This window comes from Cicer arietinum, chromosome 7 (genome assembly GCF_000331145.2).
Source record: "Cicer arietinum cultivar CDC Frontier isolate Library 1 chromosome 7, Cicar.CDCFrontier_v2.0, whole genome shotgun sequence".
Classification (NCBI taxonomy): Eukaryota; Viridiplantae; Streptophyta; class Magnoliopsida; order Fabales; family Fabaceae; genus Cicer; species Cicer arietinum.
The window spans coordinates 61,850,248-61,865,540 of record NC_021166.2 but is presented as its reverse complement, the minus strand read 5'-3'; the positions used below and the strand labels follow the sequence as shown (position 1 = coordinate 61,865,540).

Here is a 15,293-nt window from a genome sequence, read left to right as displayed (position 1 = left end):
GAAAATGACAAGATACTTTCAATGGCCTAAAGATTATATTCTTATTTACAGAGGAATTGAAGTTTTTGAAGTCATTGGCAACATTGACTTGAATTTGGCGGTTGTGTTGATTCAAGAAAAACAATATTAAAATTTAGGCTAAATTACATTTGTGGTAACGTTTTAGTCTTTTATCTTTTTTTTTCCCGACTTGGTCCTTTATTTTAATTTTAAGTGACAATTTGATATTTTATGTTTTAAAATTTCAACAATGATATCCTTTTTTATACAAAAATTCAAAAAAAAATTCAATCAAAACTCATAAAATTAATTATATTCTTCAATATAATACAAATTTCATCAAATTCGTAACGCAAATCTTCAAATAAACTCATATTTTCATACATTATTTGATATTTTTAGGAATAAAGGACCAAGTCGGGAAAAAAAGAAGATAAAAGACTAAAACGTTACATGAAATTAAGTTAAAGGACCACAAATGTAATTTACCCTAAAATTTATGTGTTAGCTGTGGGGATTGTTTTTTGTTTTTTTGGAGAATATCAAACCAAACTTTGCTTGCTACTTTCACAATGAATTATGAGTTTGTGTCTTATTTTCAAACTACATCATATGGTGTATAGAATGAAATAACAAAAGTAGTAGATTAACAAAAACATATTGAGATTAAATATTTATGAAAAGATAATGTTTTAAAGAAATGTAGTTGTTATTTGAATAAATAGATTGACATTGAGTCTTGAAATTATAAACATCGCATATTCGGAGACTTTAAACTAATGGTCAAACAAAATCATCTTTTTGTTAATTATGTTAGAATTTTTTTTTGTATAGGGATTAGAAAGTTTAAGGAACGTTTTGATTGACGGTAGACAATTTGATTGACTAAATTGATATTTCATAAATTTAAAGATGGATTAACACTTATAATTTCAAGATTAAAAATTGTGGTTTAATTTTATTTTGACATCTGGACTTTGAATTTTAAGAATTGTTTGAGTTATAAGATTTTAAAGATATTTTAATTGACGATAGACAATTTAATAGAACAACTTGATATTGTAAATTTTAAATTTAACATTTCAAAACCAAAAATAAGGTTTACTCTTATTTTAATTATTTTAATGTTTGTTCTTGAATTGACGACTAATTCGGATTCTTCTCAATATCAAATCTTTTTATTTTAAGAAATAAATATCAAATCTCCAAAATATTAGAAATATTTTTTAATAATGTAGAGTTCATTTTTAATCCATTCAAATTTTTTTTTTCACGCATATTGTAAAAATTGAGAAGTAATATGTAAAATACTCATTTATGTAGTATAAATAAAATGAATTTAATTCATATTTTTTGATAATTTTTTTTACACTATTAAAAAATATTATTGTTATTAAATTATTAAAAAAAATAGACTTTTATCATAATTAATAATTAAAAATCACACAAATGAATAATGTGATTTATTGATAATATAAACAACTAAATTGTGATTGATTGATATTAAAATATTTGCACATTAATAACATAAAAATTAATCTCAACTAAATATTTGCACATAAAAATATTTCTGCAAAATCTTACTAAATATTACTACTATTTTTATTAAAAATAAAAAATATATAAATTTATATGAAACATGTACAAAATACAATATATCAACTAAAAATATAAGACAATAATATCAAATTTTATAAAAAAAAAATAAAAATAAAATAAAATAGGAGTATGAAATAAATTAAAAAAAAGCCCAATAATAATATTCTTGGAAAAAGAACCAATCTTGATAAATTAAAAATTAAAATAATAAAACCGTGGGTATGCACTTCCCAAAATTACAAATATAAATAAATCGAGTGTTTTTAGAGATTAGGTTCCTGTCATTCTGTATTCTTCTTCTCTTCCGCCGCCGCTAGGGTTTAGCCTATTTTTCACTATTCCTTTTCTTCTCTTAATTCCTTACCCCTAAATCGATCTACAATATATAGATGATGTATTTTTCATGCTAATCTGCTGAGCAAAAATAACAACACAATACAAAGAATAAGTATAGATTGTTAGTGTTGTTTTTGTTGTTTGTTTTGAAAATGGCGACAATTAACCCTTTTGATTTGTTGGGTGACGATGCTGAAGACCCTTCTCAGTTGATTGCCGCTGAACAACAGAAAGCTGCGGCTGCAGCGGCGGCGGCGGCGGCTGCTCCAAAAAAGAGTCAAGAACAAGGCAAACCGCAAAAGGCGGCTCAGTTGCCCTCCAAACCACTACCTCCTTCTCAAGCTGGTTAGTTTACTATGTTATTATCTTAAAGTTTTAACCTTTTTATATTTCAATTTTTTTGTTTCATAAAAATTGATACTTTTCCTATATATTTTCAGTAGGGTTGATTTGATTCATCTGTTTATGATTTATAAAATGTGGGTTTTGTTTTTTTGTTATTAATTGTTTGTTTTTGTGGTTGATTGTGGTTCGATGTTTAAACATTTTTAACAACCTGTATTTCTAGGTTTTACTATGTTTTATTGATTCATGATTGACAATGATTAGTCATAGGTATTGTGATGTAATGAATCTGTGACATAATGTGTTGAATAAGTGTGTGGTTAAACATACTTTTATATTTGATATGTACTATGTTTGTGTTTTACTACTTTTAGTCCGTGACTTTTAAAAGTCAGGTTTCTTTGTTGAATGCAATAAATGCAATTGGGAGATGAAATTGTTTCTTACCGCTTTGATAGTATATATTTATTGATTACTTTTGTGTTACTTAACTTTTTGTTGTAAATCTTTTGCTGTTACATCGATTCATAAATCATTGTTATTGATGATGTTTAACTTGGTTGTTGATTTTTTTCTTGTGTTACTGATAGTGAGGGAGGCCAGAAACGAGCCTTCTCGCGGTGGCCGTGGAGGTAGCCGTGGACGTGGATTTGGACGTGGTCGCGGCTTCGGTCGTGATTTCTCCAATGATGATAACTCATTCCCTGCATCTGGAGCCCCTGCTCATCAAGGTTCTACCGAAGAAGGAGATTCTGGTAATCCCGCTGAGAGACGTGGTTATGGAGCACCTCGTGGACCTTACCGCGGAGGTGGTGGAGGCGGTCGACGTGGAGGCTTTAGCAATGGAGAAGCTGGTGAAGAGGGACGTCCACGAAGACCTTTTGATCGCCACAGCGGGACTGGGCGCGGGTAACTTCAGTATATTATGACTTATTGATTTTCTTTTCATTTTCTTTTTCTATCCTTGTTGATATCAGTTGTCCAATTTGCAGAAGTGGATTCAAACGTGAAGGTGCTGGACGAGGCAATTGGGGAACCCAATCTGATGAAATTGCTCAGTAAGCCAATAAGCAATTCATTATCTGTGTAACGATGATTAAGTTCTAAGCTTGATTTCAGTGTTATATTATTTTTGCTTGTAATTTGCGGTGGTTGTTTATATCTTTTGTTTAATTTGATTAATGTTTCTTAGGGTGACTGAGGAAGTTGCTAATGAAACTGAAAAGAATTTGGGTGAAGAGAAGCCTGCTGGTGAGGAAGAAGCAGCAGATGTTAGCAAGGAAACTCCTGCTAATGAAGCTGAAGAAAAGGAACCTGAGGATAAGGTGAATGACTGACTGAATTTATGCTTTCTCCAATTGTCTTGAATTTGCAATTGCCGCATTAAATTTTCTTCATTTTATGATATCTAGACAAACCAAAGATATGTCTTGTGTTGAATGATAAGTTATTCAAATTCGGCTTTGGTTGTCTGTTAAGTGAATGTCATTGAATTGTTGGCGCTGCTTTATTGTTCTTTGTTGTATACGCTGTTGTTTGTCCTTTGCTAAATGAAACATAAACTGTGTGATAGGAGATGACACTGGAAGAGTATGAGAAAGTGCTGGAAGAGAAAAGGAAAGCCCTGCAGGCACTTAAGACTGAAGGAAGAAAGGTGGATGCTAAAGAGTTTGAATCCATGAAGCCATTGTCGTGCAAAAAAGACAATGTTGAGATCTTTGCTAAATTGGTTGGTTTTTCCCCCGCTTTTACTCTCGTAATATGAAGTTTATATTATATTAGTGATAGTGTACATTGATGTATTTTGACAATTTCAATTTTGTTCATAGGGATCTGACAAGGATAAGCGCAAAGAAGCTTTTGATAAGGAGAAGTCAAAGAAGGTGAGACTATGATATTTGTTATCTGTCAATATTTTTACATTTAGTTCCTCAAGTGACCAATTTCTTGATTTCTTGTGTTCTATTATCAAATTTAACTGCTTGCAATATTTATACCTTGAAAGGTTTGTTGCTTGGCTGTTCCCATCATTAATCTAAATCGTTTTGAAAGTGTTATCTGAAGAAGATCATAGTATTTTGATATTATATCTGCTTGCAATATTTCTTGTTAGTGTTTTATATCCAGAAGATCATAGTATTTTTATCTACTTTTGTATATTCCTTGACATACATGTTTTATGACCTACTTGTTTTTTATTGTGATTGTGGCTGTTTTGGTTGTTCTGAAGTTCTATACTGTTATTGATTATGGCATCCATTTCTTAGTTTTCTTTGCTCTCAAGTCTATGTCTTTTCTCCAAACTAACCTGTTTTAAATTTATTGATCTTGATATTTAGGCTCTTAGCATTAACGAGTTTCTGAAGCCTGCTGATGGAGAGAAGTTCTACAACCCAGGTGGTCGTGGTGGACGTGGTGGTCGCGGTGGCCGTGGTTCAAGGGGAGGAGGTTTTGGTGGAAATGCATACAGCAATGTCCCAGCTCCATCCATCGAGGATCCCGGGCAATTCCCAACCTTGGGTGGTGGCAAGTGAGATAGAGATATTTCAAAACCATTTCCCTCTCCCCCTTTTTATTTAGTACTTCAATTTTGGGTTCTTCTCTGATTTGAACTTCTTAAGCTACTTTTGGTAATTGGATTTCGAGTCATTATTAGAAGGGTTTATTTAACTTTTTTAATGTAAATTTAGTTTGTTTTTCATACGGTCATTTGTAACCTTTTCGTTTATTGTTATGTTTCCCTGTGTTTTGACAATTGATGGGGTTATATCTTGGCGGATAAGACATAAATGTTTTTGCAATTTCGGTTATTGAAATCTATCAGTTTTGTTTTAAAAGAATTTTTTTTATTAAAAGATGTTTTTCATAAAGTATACGCAGTTTGGATCCCCTTATCTATTAATAGATTAACGAAAATGTTCCAAAGTTCTATTTGCCTATGCCATTCTATGGATAGTGAGTGGATATGTTTGTCTTTTTTCCTGGTGAAAAATGATTTGCAGACCCCTGCATTACCATAGGAGAATATCCCTTTCTAAAAAACCAAATAAGGGGGTTCTAAATCTGTTTTTTCTGTGTGTTTGTATCTTAAATTTCGTTTTCATGGATTTTTTTTTTTGTATTGAAAAAACAAACTTATACCTTCTAACTCGGACAAATTATAAGCCTTAACTCAAGTTACATATATATATATATAGCTAAGTTTGATCTATGCATGTTTAAAAAATTCAAGTATTTGTACGATTGCTAAGTTAGATCCATGTATGTTTTAATAAATTCAAGTCTTTTTACGCGGTATAATCGTATGGAAATTTTAAAGTACAATAAAAATAAATTTTATATTATTTTTAATTTATTTTATTTTTTATATCTTTATTTCATGGAGCTGAAAAAATCCTCCACCTGATAAGTATATATTATTGTATTACAAATAGAAATCCAGAGTTTGGTTTATCGAATGAGTCATCCTGTTCTCTTTTTTTTCTTTCTATCACAACCCTTTCTTTATTGTTTTTGGCAGGTGCATATTCCAATCCAATCTGTAACTATCGTTTTTTTTTTCTTTCTTTTTTCTGTCTTTGATGTAGCCTATAGAAGATAAATGGTTTACTAATCTTTTTCCTCAGATATTATTACAAGTTTATTGTTCATTATAAATTTTAGCTTTTGATAGAGAGTGAATGTCACCCCTTCAACAACATGAATCCACGGTCTCTCTAAAGGACAACTACTTGTCTCTTTGATCCATCAAATGCTTTCACCACTATAACATTGGACTTCATACAAGCTCCATCCACAAATAGTTTTGAGAGTTATAATTTTAGCGTGACATTCAATGACGAACCATTATCAACTAGCACCCGTGTGAGAATATGATCATGACACTTCACAGAGATGTGTAGTGTTTTAGTATGTCTCGTCCCTTCAGCTGGTAATTTGTCTTCGCTAAAACTCAAGCAACTACTGGTAGTGATGTTATCAATAACTCCATCAAACTGGTCGACATTGATATCATGAGTAACATGAGCCTCCTTTAAAATTTTCACCAGTGCTCTTTTATTTGCTTTAGAGTTCATTAACAAGGAAAAAAATAAATATCTTGGAAGGGGTTTAATTTAGTTGATCCACCACCTTATATTCATTTTGCTTGATAAACTTCAAAAATTCGTTTGCTTCTACTCCAGGCACCGTCTTTTGGTAGTCTATGGTCTTTTTATAGTATGATATATAACTTATTTATCTTTTTCTCCATGACCCTCATTTTTCCTAGGTTGTTCAGAGACGTATACTCGACCACTCTGAGTCAGCCCACTAATCCTTGAAATATTAGTGACATCAGTTTCTTTAGGTTCAAAGCTATCATTTGATTGATGATTAGCCAAATGGGATGTGATTTCATAATTTCATGGTACCGCCTTGGTATTTTCATATAGAAAAGTGGTTAATGCTTGGACAATTATTGGATTTGACCCGTTTGAAGTTGGCTTAAGATTCTCTTTTCTATAGAGGATTTCCAATGGTCTTGGAAAATATCTATTATTTTCCACGCGTAGCTCTATGGTCAATACATGATCATCTTGAGTTCTTCATAATTTTTTATGGAGCGTGAATCAGTTGTGTGAACGACACAAATATTAACCTCTTTGTTAATCGACTCAATCAAATTTAACTTGCGTAGCTTAGCAAAAATCACTTTCATAAGGGTTTTCAGATGTTCTATATTCTTAATTGCACATTGGTCTATCCCATCTTCAATGACATTGACAAAGGAATTTCTCTGGCCCGATAAGGGATTACTCCCTACATTGGAACTGTCTTCCTTGAAAGTAAACCATTTTGTATTAATCAATTCTTGCACTTTAGATTTTAGGGCTTGACAATCTTTGCCAAAATGCCCTACAACTCCGGCATGGTATTCACATTTGACATTTGGGTTGTACCATTTTGGGAGTGGTGGTTATAGAGGTTTCATTGGTCTTAGGACTACCATTGAATTCTGAAGTAGGTGAGGTAACAACTGGCTGTATGTCACAGGAATTGGGTCAAAATGAGTTAGCTTATTTTCTCGATTGGCTGGTGGTTTGTATTTTTTTTGGGTTGAATTTTGGTTCCATAGGTTTTGTTGGGAAAACGTGGCAGGTGAGGGTTGGACCAGAGGTGATTGATAATAAAGTGGCCTTGAAGGGTGGTATTGAGGGTATGGAACTTGTGAGGCCGCAACTACATATGGATAAGGAATCTAGGGAATTTGGGGACTAAAAATTTGAAGGTCGATAAGAATTCATGGATGAAGAATAAGAGACCTTCGGATTTACCATTACAGCGTTGACATCCCATTCTTTCTTATTTATGAATCCTATATGGGGTTTCTTCACACCGCTTGCTCTACATACGATTTTGCCACTCGTCATCTCACTTTCTACTCTTTCTCCTAGCATGACTATGTCAGAGATGTTTGATGGCATACTCCTAATCATCCTATCATAAAGGGCGACTGGAGAGTATCCATAAACATATCAACCATTTCTTTTTCAGATAAGGGAGAATCTACTTGTGACGCCACTTCTCTCCACCGTTGTGCATATTCTTTGAACGTTTCATTGTTCTTTTCAACGAATTTTGCAATTGCATTATCTTAGGGGCCATGTCAATGTTGTGCCTGTATTGTTTCAAGAAAACATCACCCAAGTCTTTCCATGAACGAATTCGATTTTGCTCGATGTATATACCAACTTAATGATGCATCACTCAAACTGTCTTGAAAAAAATGAATGAGAAGTTTGTCATTATGAGCATAAGAAGCCATTTTTCTACAATACATGGTCAAATAATTTTTAGGACATGTGGCACCTTTGTATTTTTCAAATTCAGGTACCTTGCATTTTGAAGGGATCGCCACACCGGAATCAAACACATATAAAAAACTTCAAGACCATAGACATTATTTTCCTCAATTGCTTTTATTCGTTCTTCTAAAACATGAAATTTTTCTTTTGATTGTGTATCATCACTGATATATTGAGATTTTTTGCCAATTTTATCTAGCATCAAAATGGGATATTTGGGGTGCACTGAATGTAATATTTTCTAAGGGTATAATATTTTTGGGTGGCACGTAGCCCACAAGAGATGAGACTTGTGGTTGGTTTAGGCTTTGAGAGTTGATAGTTAAGTGGTTTGGATTGTTGTCCACGGGGTTGATGAATAAGGGCAAAGTATTGTTGAAACAAAATCCCAAATTAATGTTTTGATGATAATTAAACAAAGGTTAATTAAGACTTCTAATTATTATTCTAAGTATTTTGGTATTTAACATGTGTATTTGAGTGTGTTAATCAAAGATAGGTATCAAACATTACAAAATATATCAGATTAAAATAAAGAAAGCTAATTTAGATAAACGACGAACGTTCTTGACATATTTATAGAAAACGAAGAACGTTCTCCACATCTGCAAGTTAACAAGAATGATCAAATTCTTAAAGAAAATATTAGATCCAAGAATTGCAATCAATTCTAGAATTTCAATAGAATATACAATGGTCAATCCAATGTAATAATCACTCCAAAATTTGAAGGCAAAAGACTATGCTTCACAAATTCACAAAGCAAGAACATTCTCCAAGTTAAGTAATTTGAAGTACAAGATTAACCGGTTGGAAATGACACTTCTGTTGTACTTTTAGATTAACCTGCACACGTGATTCAAGGCATGAGATCACTTCAGACAGCTGTCAGGATAATATTAAAAGTCAGTTCATCTCAAGGCAAAATTGAATATCGTTCTTGGTTCACAAGAACATTCCTGCGCTGATCTCAAGGCAAAATCGAATATCATTCTTGGTTCACAAGAACATTCCATCTTTCAGCAAGAACATTCTTGCTTTATGGCTGATCTTATCCACTCACTTACTCGTGACAACTGGACTATTTCCAACAGCCGAATGAGTTGTCATAAGTCTTCTTGAAGCCTATAAATAAAGCCTCAAGATGAAGAGCATATCAGAGCTTGAAGTGCAAAGCAATACACCACTCATTCAATCATAATCGAATCCTTTTAAGTTTCTCTATCATTTCAAAGTTGTAGTTATGTTTTTAGTTTGATATTAGAATCAGTTTTTACTGAGTTCTAAAATCTAGAATCTATTCTCAAATATGAGTTGAGCATACTCAGATTCTAATAATCTCAAAACATTTACTTTGTAACTCAAGTCTATATATTGAGATAGATTGAGTAGTTTGTAAAAATCGTTGAAAAATGAGAAAATCCTTTCTAGGTAGTACTTTGTAACAGATCAAGTTTGATCCGTAAAAGCTGTGTGAAAACCAAGAACGATCTTGCTTTGAACAATTAGTGGAAAATCTCACAATTGTGAGGACGGGACGTAACCCGTGTTGGGTGAACCACGATATATCTATGTGTGATATCTCCACTTATCTCTATTTCTCTATTTACTTTTTATATTCTAATCAGTTTTTATATAGATAAATTTATATTGTTGTCTTTCACTAACCAAGAACGTTCTTCGTTTGTAATCAAGATCAATCTTGAGTTAAACATTTTAGTTTTTAACAAGAATTTTTAAAAAGGGGAAATTATAATTCAAATTCCTCTTCCTTATAATTGACATTGTTACTTCAATTGACATCATAGCCATTCCCTAAGGGTTAATACCTAAAAAGTGTTAGAGCAAAAGATTCAAGAATATAATGTCAAAAGTCAAATACATTGATAAAGGAGGGTCATCAAACAGACCACCTTACCTTGATGGCTCAAATTATTATTTCTGGAAAAGCAAGATGCAATTGTTTCTAAAGTCACAGGACACAAGTGTGTGGCGCATCATTACATATGGAGATTTCATACCAAGAGATGATCAAACCGATTCAACATCTGCTGAAAAGAAATAAGCAAATTAGACAACAAAAGAAAAATCTAAGGTACTTCTAAACTCAAAAGCTCAATTATTTTTATCATGTACTTTAAGCAAGGAATAAAGTGAAAAAGTAGATGAATGTGATACGACAAAGAACATATGAGACAGACCATGTTAAGGAACAAACCATGTTAAGGAGACAATAATATACATTAGCATACAGAAGTTCGAATTATTTGAAATGAATGAAGGAGAGATAATCGATGAAATGTACTCAAGATTCACAACTATAGTGAACGAAATGCGTTTTCATGGCAAAGCTTTTTCTATACAAGACAAGGTAAGAAAGATCACGAGATATCTTCCAATCATGTGGAGACCAATTGTAACATCTATAAGCCAAGCCAAGAATCTTGAGGTAGTAGGTTTGGAAGAACTTATTGGAACTCTAAGGGCACATGAAGTGTTGTTATACGAGGGAAAACTTGTAAAGAAAGGCAAAGTAATAGCTTGAAAGGCAATTCAGAATTCACAAAGTACGCCACAATCAAATGAGAAAAGTGATTCGGAAGATAGTCAACAAGATGTGGATGAAGAGATTGTTCTCCTCACAAGAAAGATACAAAGAATGATGAGGAGAAGAGATCAAATCAAAAAAGGGATTTTTAGATAAAAAAAGAAAACTTAAAAACTAAAGTAGACAAGAGTAAGTCACTTGTTTTAGATGCAACAAACAAGGACATTATAAAATTGAATGATCCTTGAACAAAAGAGCACCAAAGAAATTTCCTTTCAAGAAGAAATCAATGATGGTGACCTGGGATGATTCTGATGAATCATAAATAGGGGAACCTGAAGAAGTCAACTTATGTTTGATGGCGAACTCTGAAGATATGGAGGTAATAAATTATGAATCTTGTCCTTTATGTGAACAAATTGAAAAAGGTTTTGATAGCTTACTTGATGATTTAGACATGCTTGTTCAAAAATGTAACTTATTAAAGAATCAAGTTTTAAAAAAAAAAAAAAAAAAAAAAAAGGAAAAAGTGAAAGCTCAGGTTATGATTGATGAACTAAAAAACATCATTCAAAATATGCAAGAATCTCATTTTAAGAAAACTGATGAAACTGAAAATCAAGAATGTTCTACAATTCAAAAGGAGAACATTCTTCTTAAAATAGAAAATGAAATTCTCAAAAATGACTTAGGAAACTTTGTCAAGTCCACTAAAATATTTCAAAAAATCATGGGTTCCCAAGTAGGGATATGTGACAAAGCTGGACTTGGTTTTGACAAAACTCAAAAATCAAAAATGTATGAAAACTTTTTTGTTTTTGAAATAAAGGATGACAAGTGCAAAAAGAAGATTTTCATTCTGTAAAAAAATTGGACATTTAGAATATGCCTGCTATTTAAAAAAATGGATGAAAAACTGAAAGCAAAAGGGTCAGTAAAAACCCAAGAATGTTATGCAAACAAACAAGAACGTTCTTCCCAAAAAGTTAAAAATGGAGAACGTTCTGAACACATATCATAACATTCTTTAGTAAGTAAGTGTTCATTCTGTTTAAAAATTGGACATTATGAATCACAATGTTATTTAAAAAATCAAATATAACAATGAGAACTAACCCTCAAGGACTCAAGACCAAATGGGTACCTAAAAATTCTGTAATATCAAATGCAGAATGGTTCTCGAAGTATCAAGAAAAAGCCATGATACTTAGACAATGGTTGTTCAAGACATATTACAAGAGATAAACAATTTTTTTTTCCTTCGTTAAAAAGGATGGAGGATTAGTAACATTTGGAAACAATGATCAAGCAAAAATTAAAGGCAAATGTACCATAGGTAAAGTAAATTCTGTCAAAATCAATTATGTTCATCATGTTCAGGGATTGAAACACAATCTTCTAAGCATTAGTCAACTCTGTAATAGTGGCTTTGAAGTTATTTTTAAACCAAACATATGTGAAGTGAGAATGATAAACTCTAGTGAGATTTTGTTTTCTACATCTAGAAAGAAAAATCTTTATATTTTATACATTGAAGAATTACCGGTTGAATCTTGCTTCATGTCCATTAACAAAGACAAATTGATATGACATAAGAGAACTAGACATGTGAGTATAAAAATAATTTCAAATTTATCAAAATTAGATCTTGTTAGAGGACTTCCTAAATTTAATTTTGATAAAGATAAAATATATGAAGCTTGTGCAAAGGGAAAACAAGTTAAGAGTAGTTTTCACTAAAAATATTTATATCAACTAAAAAACCTCTTGAACAACTTCACATTGATCTTTTTGGTTCCATCAAAATCACTAGTCTAGGAGGTATGAAATATGGATTTATCATTGTTGATGATTTTTCTAGATAAACATGGGTATTATTTTTATAACAAAAGGCTGATGCATTTAATTATTTTAAAACATCCTATAAAAAAGTTCAAAATACAAAGGAATCCAATATAATCGTTGTAAGAACTGATCGTGGAGGTGAATTCACAAATGCATCTTTTAAAACATTTTTTAATGAACTTGACATCTCTCATAATCTATCTTGCGCAAGAACTCCTCAACAAAATGGAGTTGTTGAAAGAAAAAATAGAACATTACAAGATATGTTAAGAACAATCTTGGAATAATCAAATGTTGAAAAGTATTTATGGGCTGAAGCTATAAACACTTCTTGCTACATTTTAAATCGTATCTCCATTAGAAAATCATAAACAAAACATCCTATGAGATCTGGAAAAATAGGAAGTCAAATATTTCATATTTTCACATCTTTGGATGCTACTGCTATATCTTAAAAACAAAGATAACTTAGGAAAATTTGATGCAAAATGAAACAAAACTATATTTTTAGGATATTCAACATAATATAAAGGATATCACATCTTTAATTTGAAAACTAAAAGAGTTGAAATAAGTATGTATATATTATTTAATGAGTTTGATGATCTTAAGTTAAAAAAAGAAAGACGATGAAGAGGAAAAACAATCTGGACAACCACAACAGACTGTTCCCCAGGAAAACGAGATTGATAAACAATCTCCATTTCAAACTCCTACTAGAAGTTGGAAACTAATAAGTGATTATCCTCAAAATCAAATCATCGAAGATACAACTGATGACATTAGAACAAGAATGTCATTTAAAGATGATGTAAACAACAACATGACAATGATATCCCAAATGGAACTAAAATCCATCAAAGAAGCTATAATTGATCAATCTTAGATTGATGCAATGAAGGAAGAACTTCAATTTGAGAAGAATGAAGTCTGGACTCTTGTTCCAGATCCACTAGATCAAACAATCATTGGAACACGATGGGTCTTCAAAAACAAACTAGATGAAGAAGGTAAAGTCGTGAGAAACAAAACAAGGTTAGTTGCTTAAAGTTATAATCAACAAGAAGGGATAAACTATGATGAAACATTTGCTCCTGCTGCAAGGTTAGAGGCCATACGAGTCCTTCTTGCATATGCATCTCATAAACATATCAAACTTTTTCAAATGTGTGTTAAAAGTGCATTCTTAAATGGTTTTTTACATGAACAAGTTTATGTTCGTCAACCCCTTGAGTTTGAAGATCAAAAGAAACCAAATCACATTTTTAAACTCACTAAAGCCTTATATGGATTAAAACAAGCTTCTAAAGCATGATATGAAAGATTAAGTTCCTTTTTGATCAAAAATGAATTTTCCTAAAGAAATATTGACACAACACTTTTCAAGAAAATAAATAAAAATGATCTATTCATTGTTCAAGTGTATGTTGACGATTTTATCTTTGGATCAACTAATGAAAAAATGAGTGAAATTTTTTCAAATCTCATGCAAAGTGAATTTAAAATGAGTATGATGGAAGAATTGAGATATTTTCTTGGATTGCAAATAAAGCAACATAAAGATGGAATTTTCATATGTCAAGAAAAATATATAAATGATTTTTTAACATAATATAAAACGAGTGAAGCTAAAATTATGACTATTCTCATGCATCCATCCTCTTCATTAGACAAAGATAAAAGGGAAAATTAATTTTTTTAAAAGAATACAAAGGTATGATTAGAGAAAAGCAAAGCATGTTGTAGGAAAAGCAAGGATGCGTGCTAGAAACATACATTTCTTTAATTTTTTTTTGTTGACAATGACGATTTTTTACTTAATAATAATAATAAGTAAAAATATTTATTAAATATGTTATTACTTTTTTTTTTAGAATCATTTTTAATTGGTAGGACAAAATTGAGTTACTCCACTATACGAGTTTTATTATATATTTCTTTTCGAAAGCTTCGAAAATCAAAGGTGGAGAAAGTAGCTCCCAATTATTTTTAGCAAAATTGAATCCAATCCATATGTTTGCTGTGTATCTTCATTTCAATTTAATTTAAATTGAAGATTGTGTAGTCACATAATAAGCTGCATACATTTAGTAGTCAAGTAGCTCTAGTAACTCTATTGGTTAGAACACTTGTCTAGTAAGTGGGAGGTTTTAAGTTCAACTCTCAATTGTTTTAATATATATGAATGTTTATTTTTTCATGAGCAGGTTCTATAAGCGTATGAAAATTAATATCTTGTAACTGTAAGTATAGAAGATTTGTATACACAATATTTATTTTTCAATAAGAATGCTTTGAAAATATGTCTTGTAGTAATATTGATCACTAATTGTAATATAAACAAATAGAATTGAATAAAGAAAAGTATCTTGTTGTCATATATAAATACAACCTAATTGATAATTACAAAAATATCAATATGTAGGGATCTCATTCAAACTTGAAATTTTATATTTTTCCACACTTAAGCTATGTGTGAGTCTAACCATTAGGTTTTTTGAACAAAAAACAGTTGTGAGGACATTGAATGTGTTAGAATGTGGGTTCGAACCTACAATACACTACTTCTCTGTTTTTAGTGCAAATTTTGCAACTAGACTCTTTAGAAAGAAAGAAAATGTCTATATAGAATAATTTCTAAATTGCGTGATTAATTTTCTTTGTTCCCTTTTTTTCAACTCTATACATGTATCACTTTATCCTATATTTTATCCATTTTATATACAAAATCTTGAGTGTAAATTTTCAAAATCGGGTCGAATTGATCTGCTGAA

At 31.2% G+C, this 15,293-nt stretch overlaps 1 protein-coding gene across 1 annotated transcript; it reads left to right on the top strand.

The window, feature by feature from the left end:
- The first annotated feature begins 1,842 nt into the window (after positions 1 to 1,842).
- On the top strand, positions 1,843 to 5,035 carry LOC101514998 (RGG repeats nuclear RNA binding protein B-like). The gene is made up of 7 exons (XM_004515289.4): positions 1,843 to 2,280; positions 2,871 to 3,189; positions 3,273 to 3,338; positions 3,473 to 3,605; positions 3,854 to 4,009; positions 4,110 to 4,163; positions 4,620 to 5,035. The coding sequence occupies exons 1-7, from the start codon at positions 2,088 to 2,090 to the stop codon at positions 4,812 to 4,814; spliced, it is 1,116 nt and encodes a 371-aa protein (XP_004515346.1). The 5' UTR covers positions 1,843 to 2,087; the 3' UTR covers positions 4,815 to 5,035.
- The last annotated feature ends 10,258 nt before the right edge of the window (positions 5,036 to 15,293 follow it).

Excerpts from the sequence above, each read along its gene's own strand:
- LOC101514998 (XM_004515289.4), top strand. The coding sequence starts at position 2,088 with ATGGCGACAATTAACCCTTTTGATTTGTTGGGTGACGATGCTGAAGAC. Across the intron at positions 2,281-2,870 it reads ACTACCTCCTTCTCAAGCTG|TGAGGGAGGCCAGAAACGAG; the intron begins GTTAGTTTACTA and ends TGTTACTGATAG. Across the intron at positions 3,190-3,272 it reads CACAGCGGGACTGGGCGCGG|AAGTGGATTCAAACGTGAAG; the intron begins GTAACTTCAGTA and ends TCCAATTTGCAG.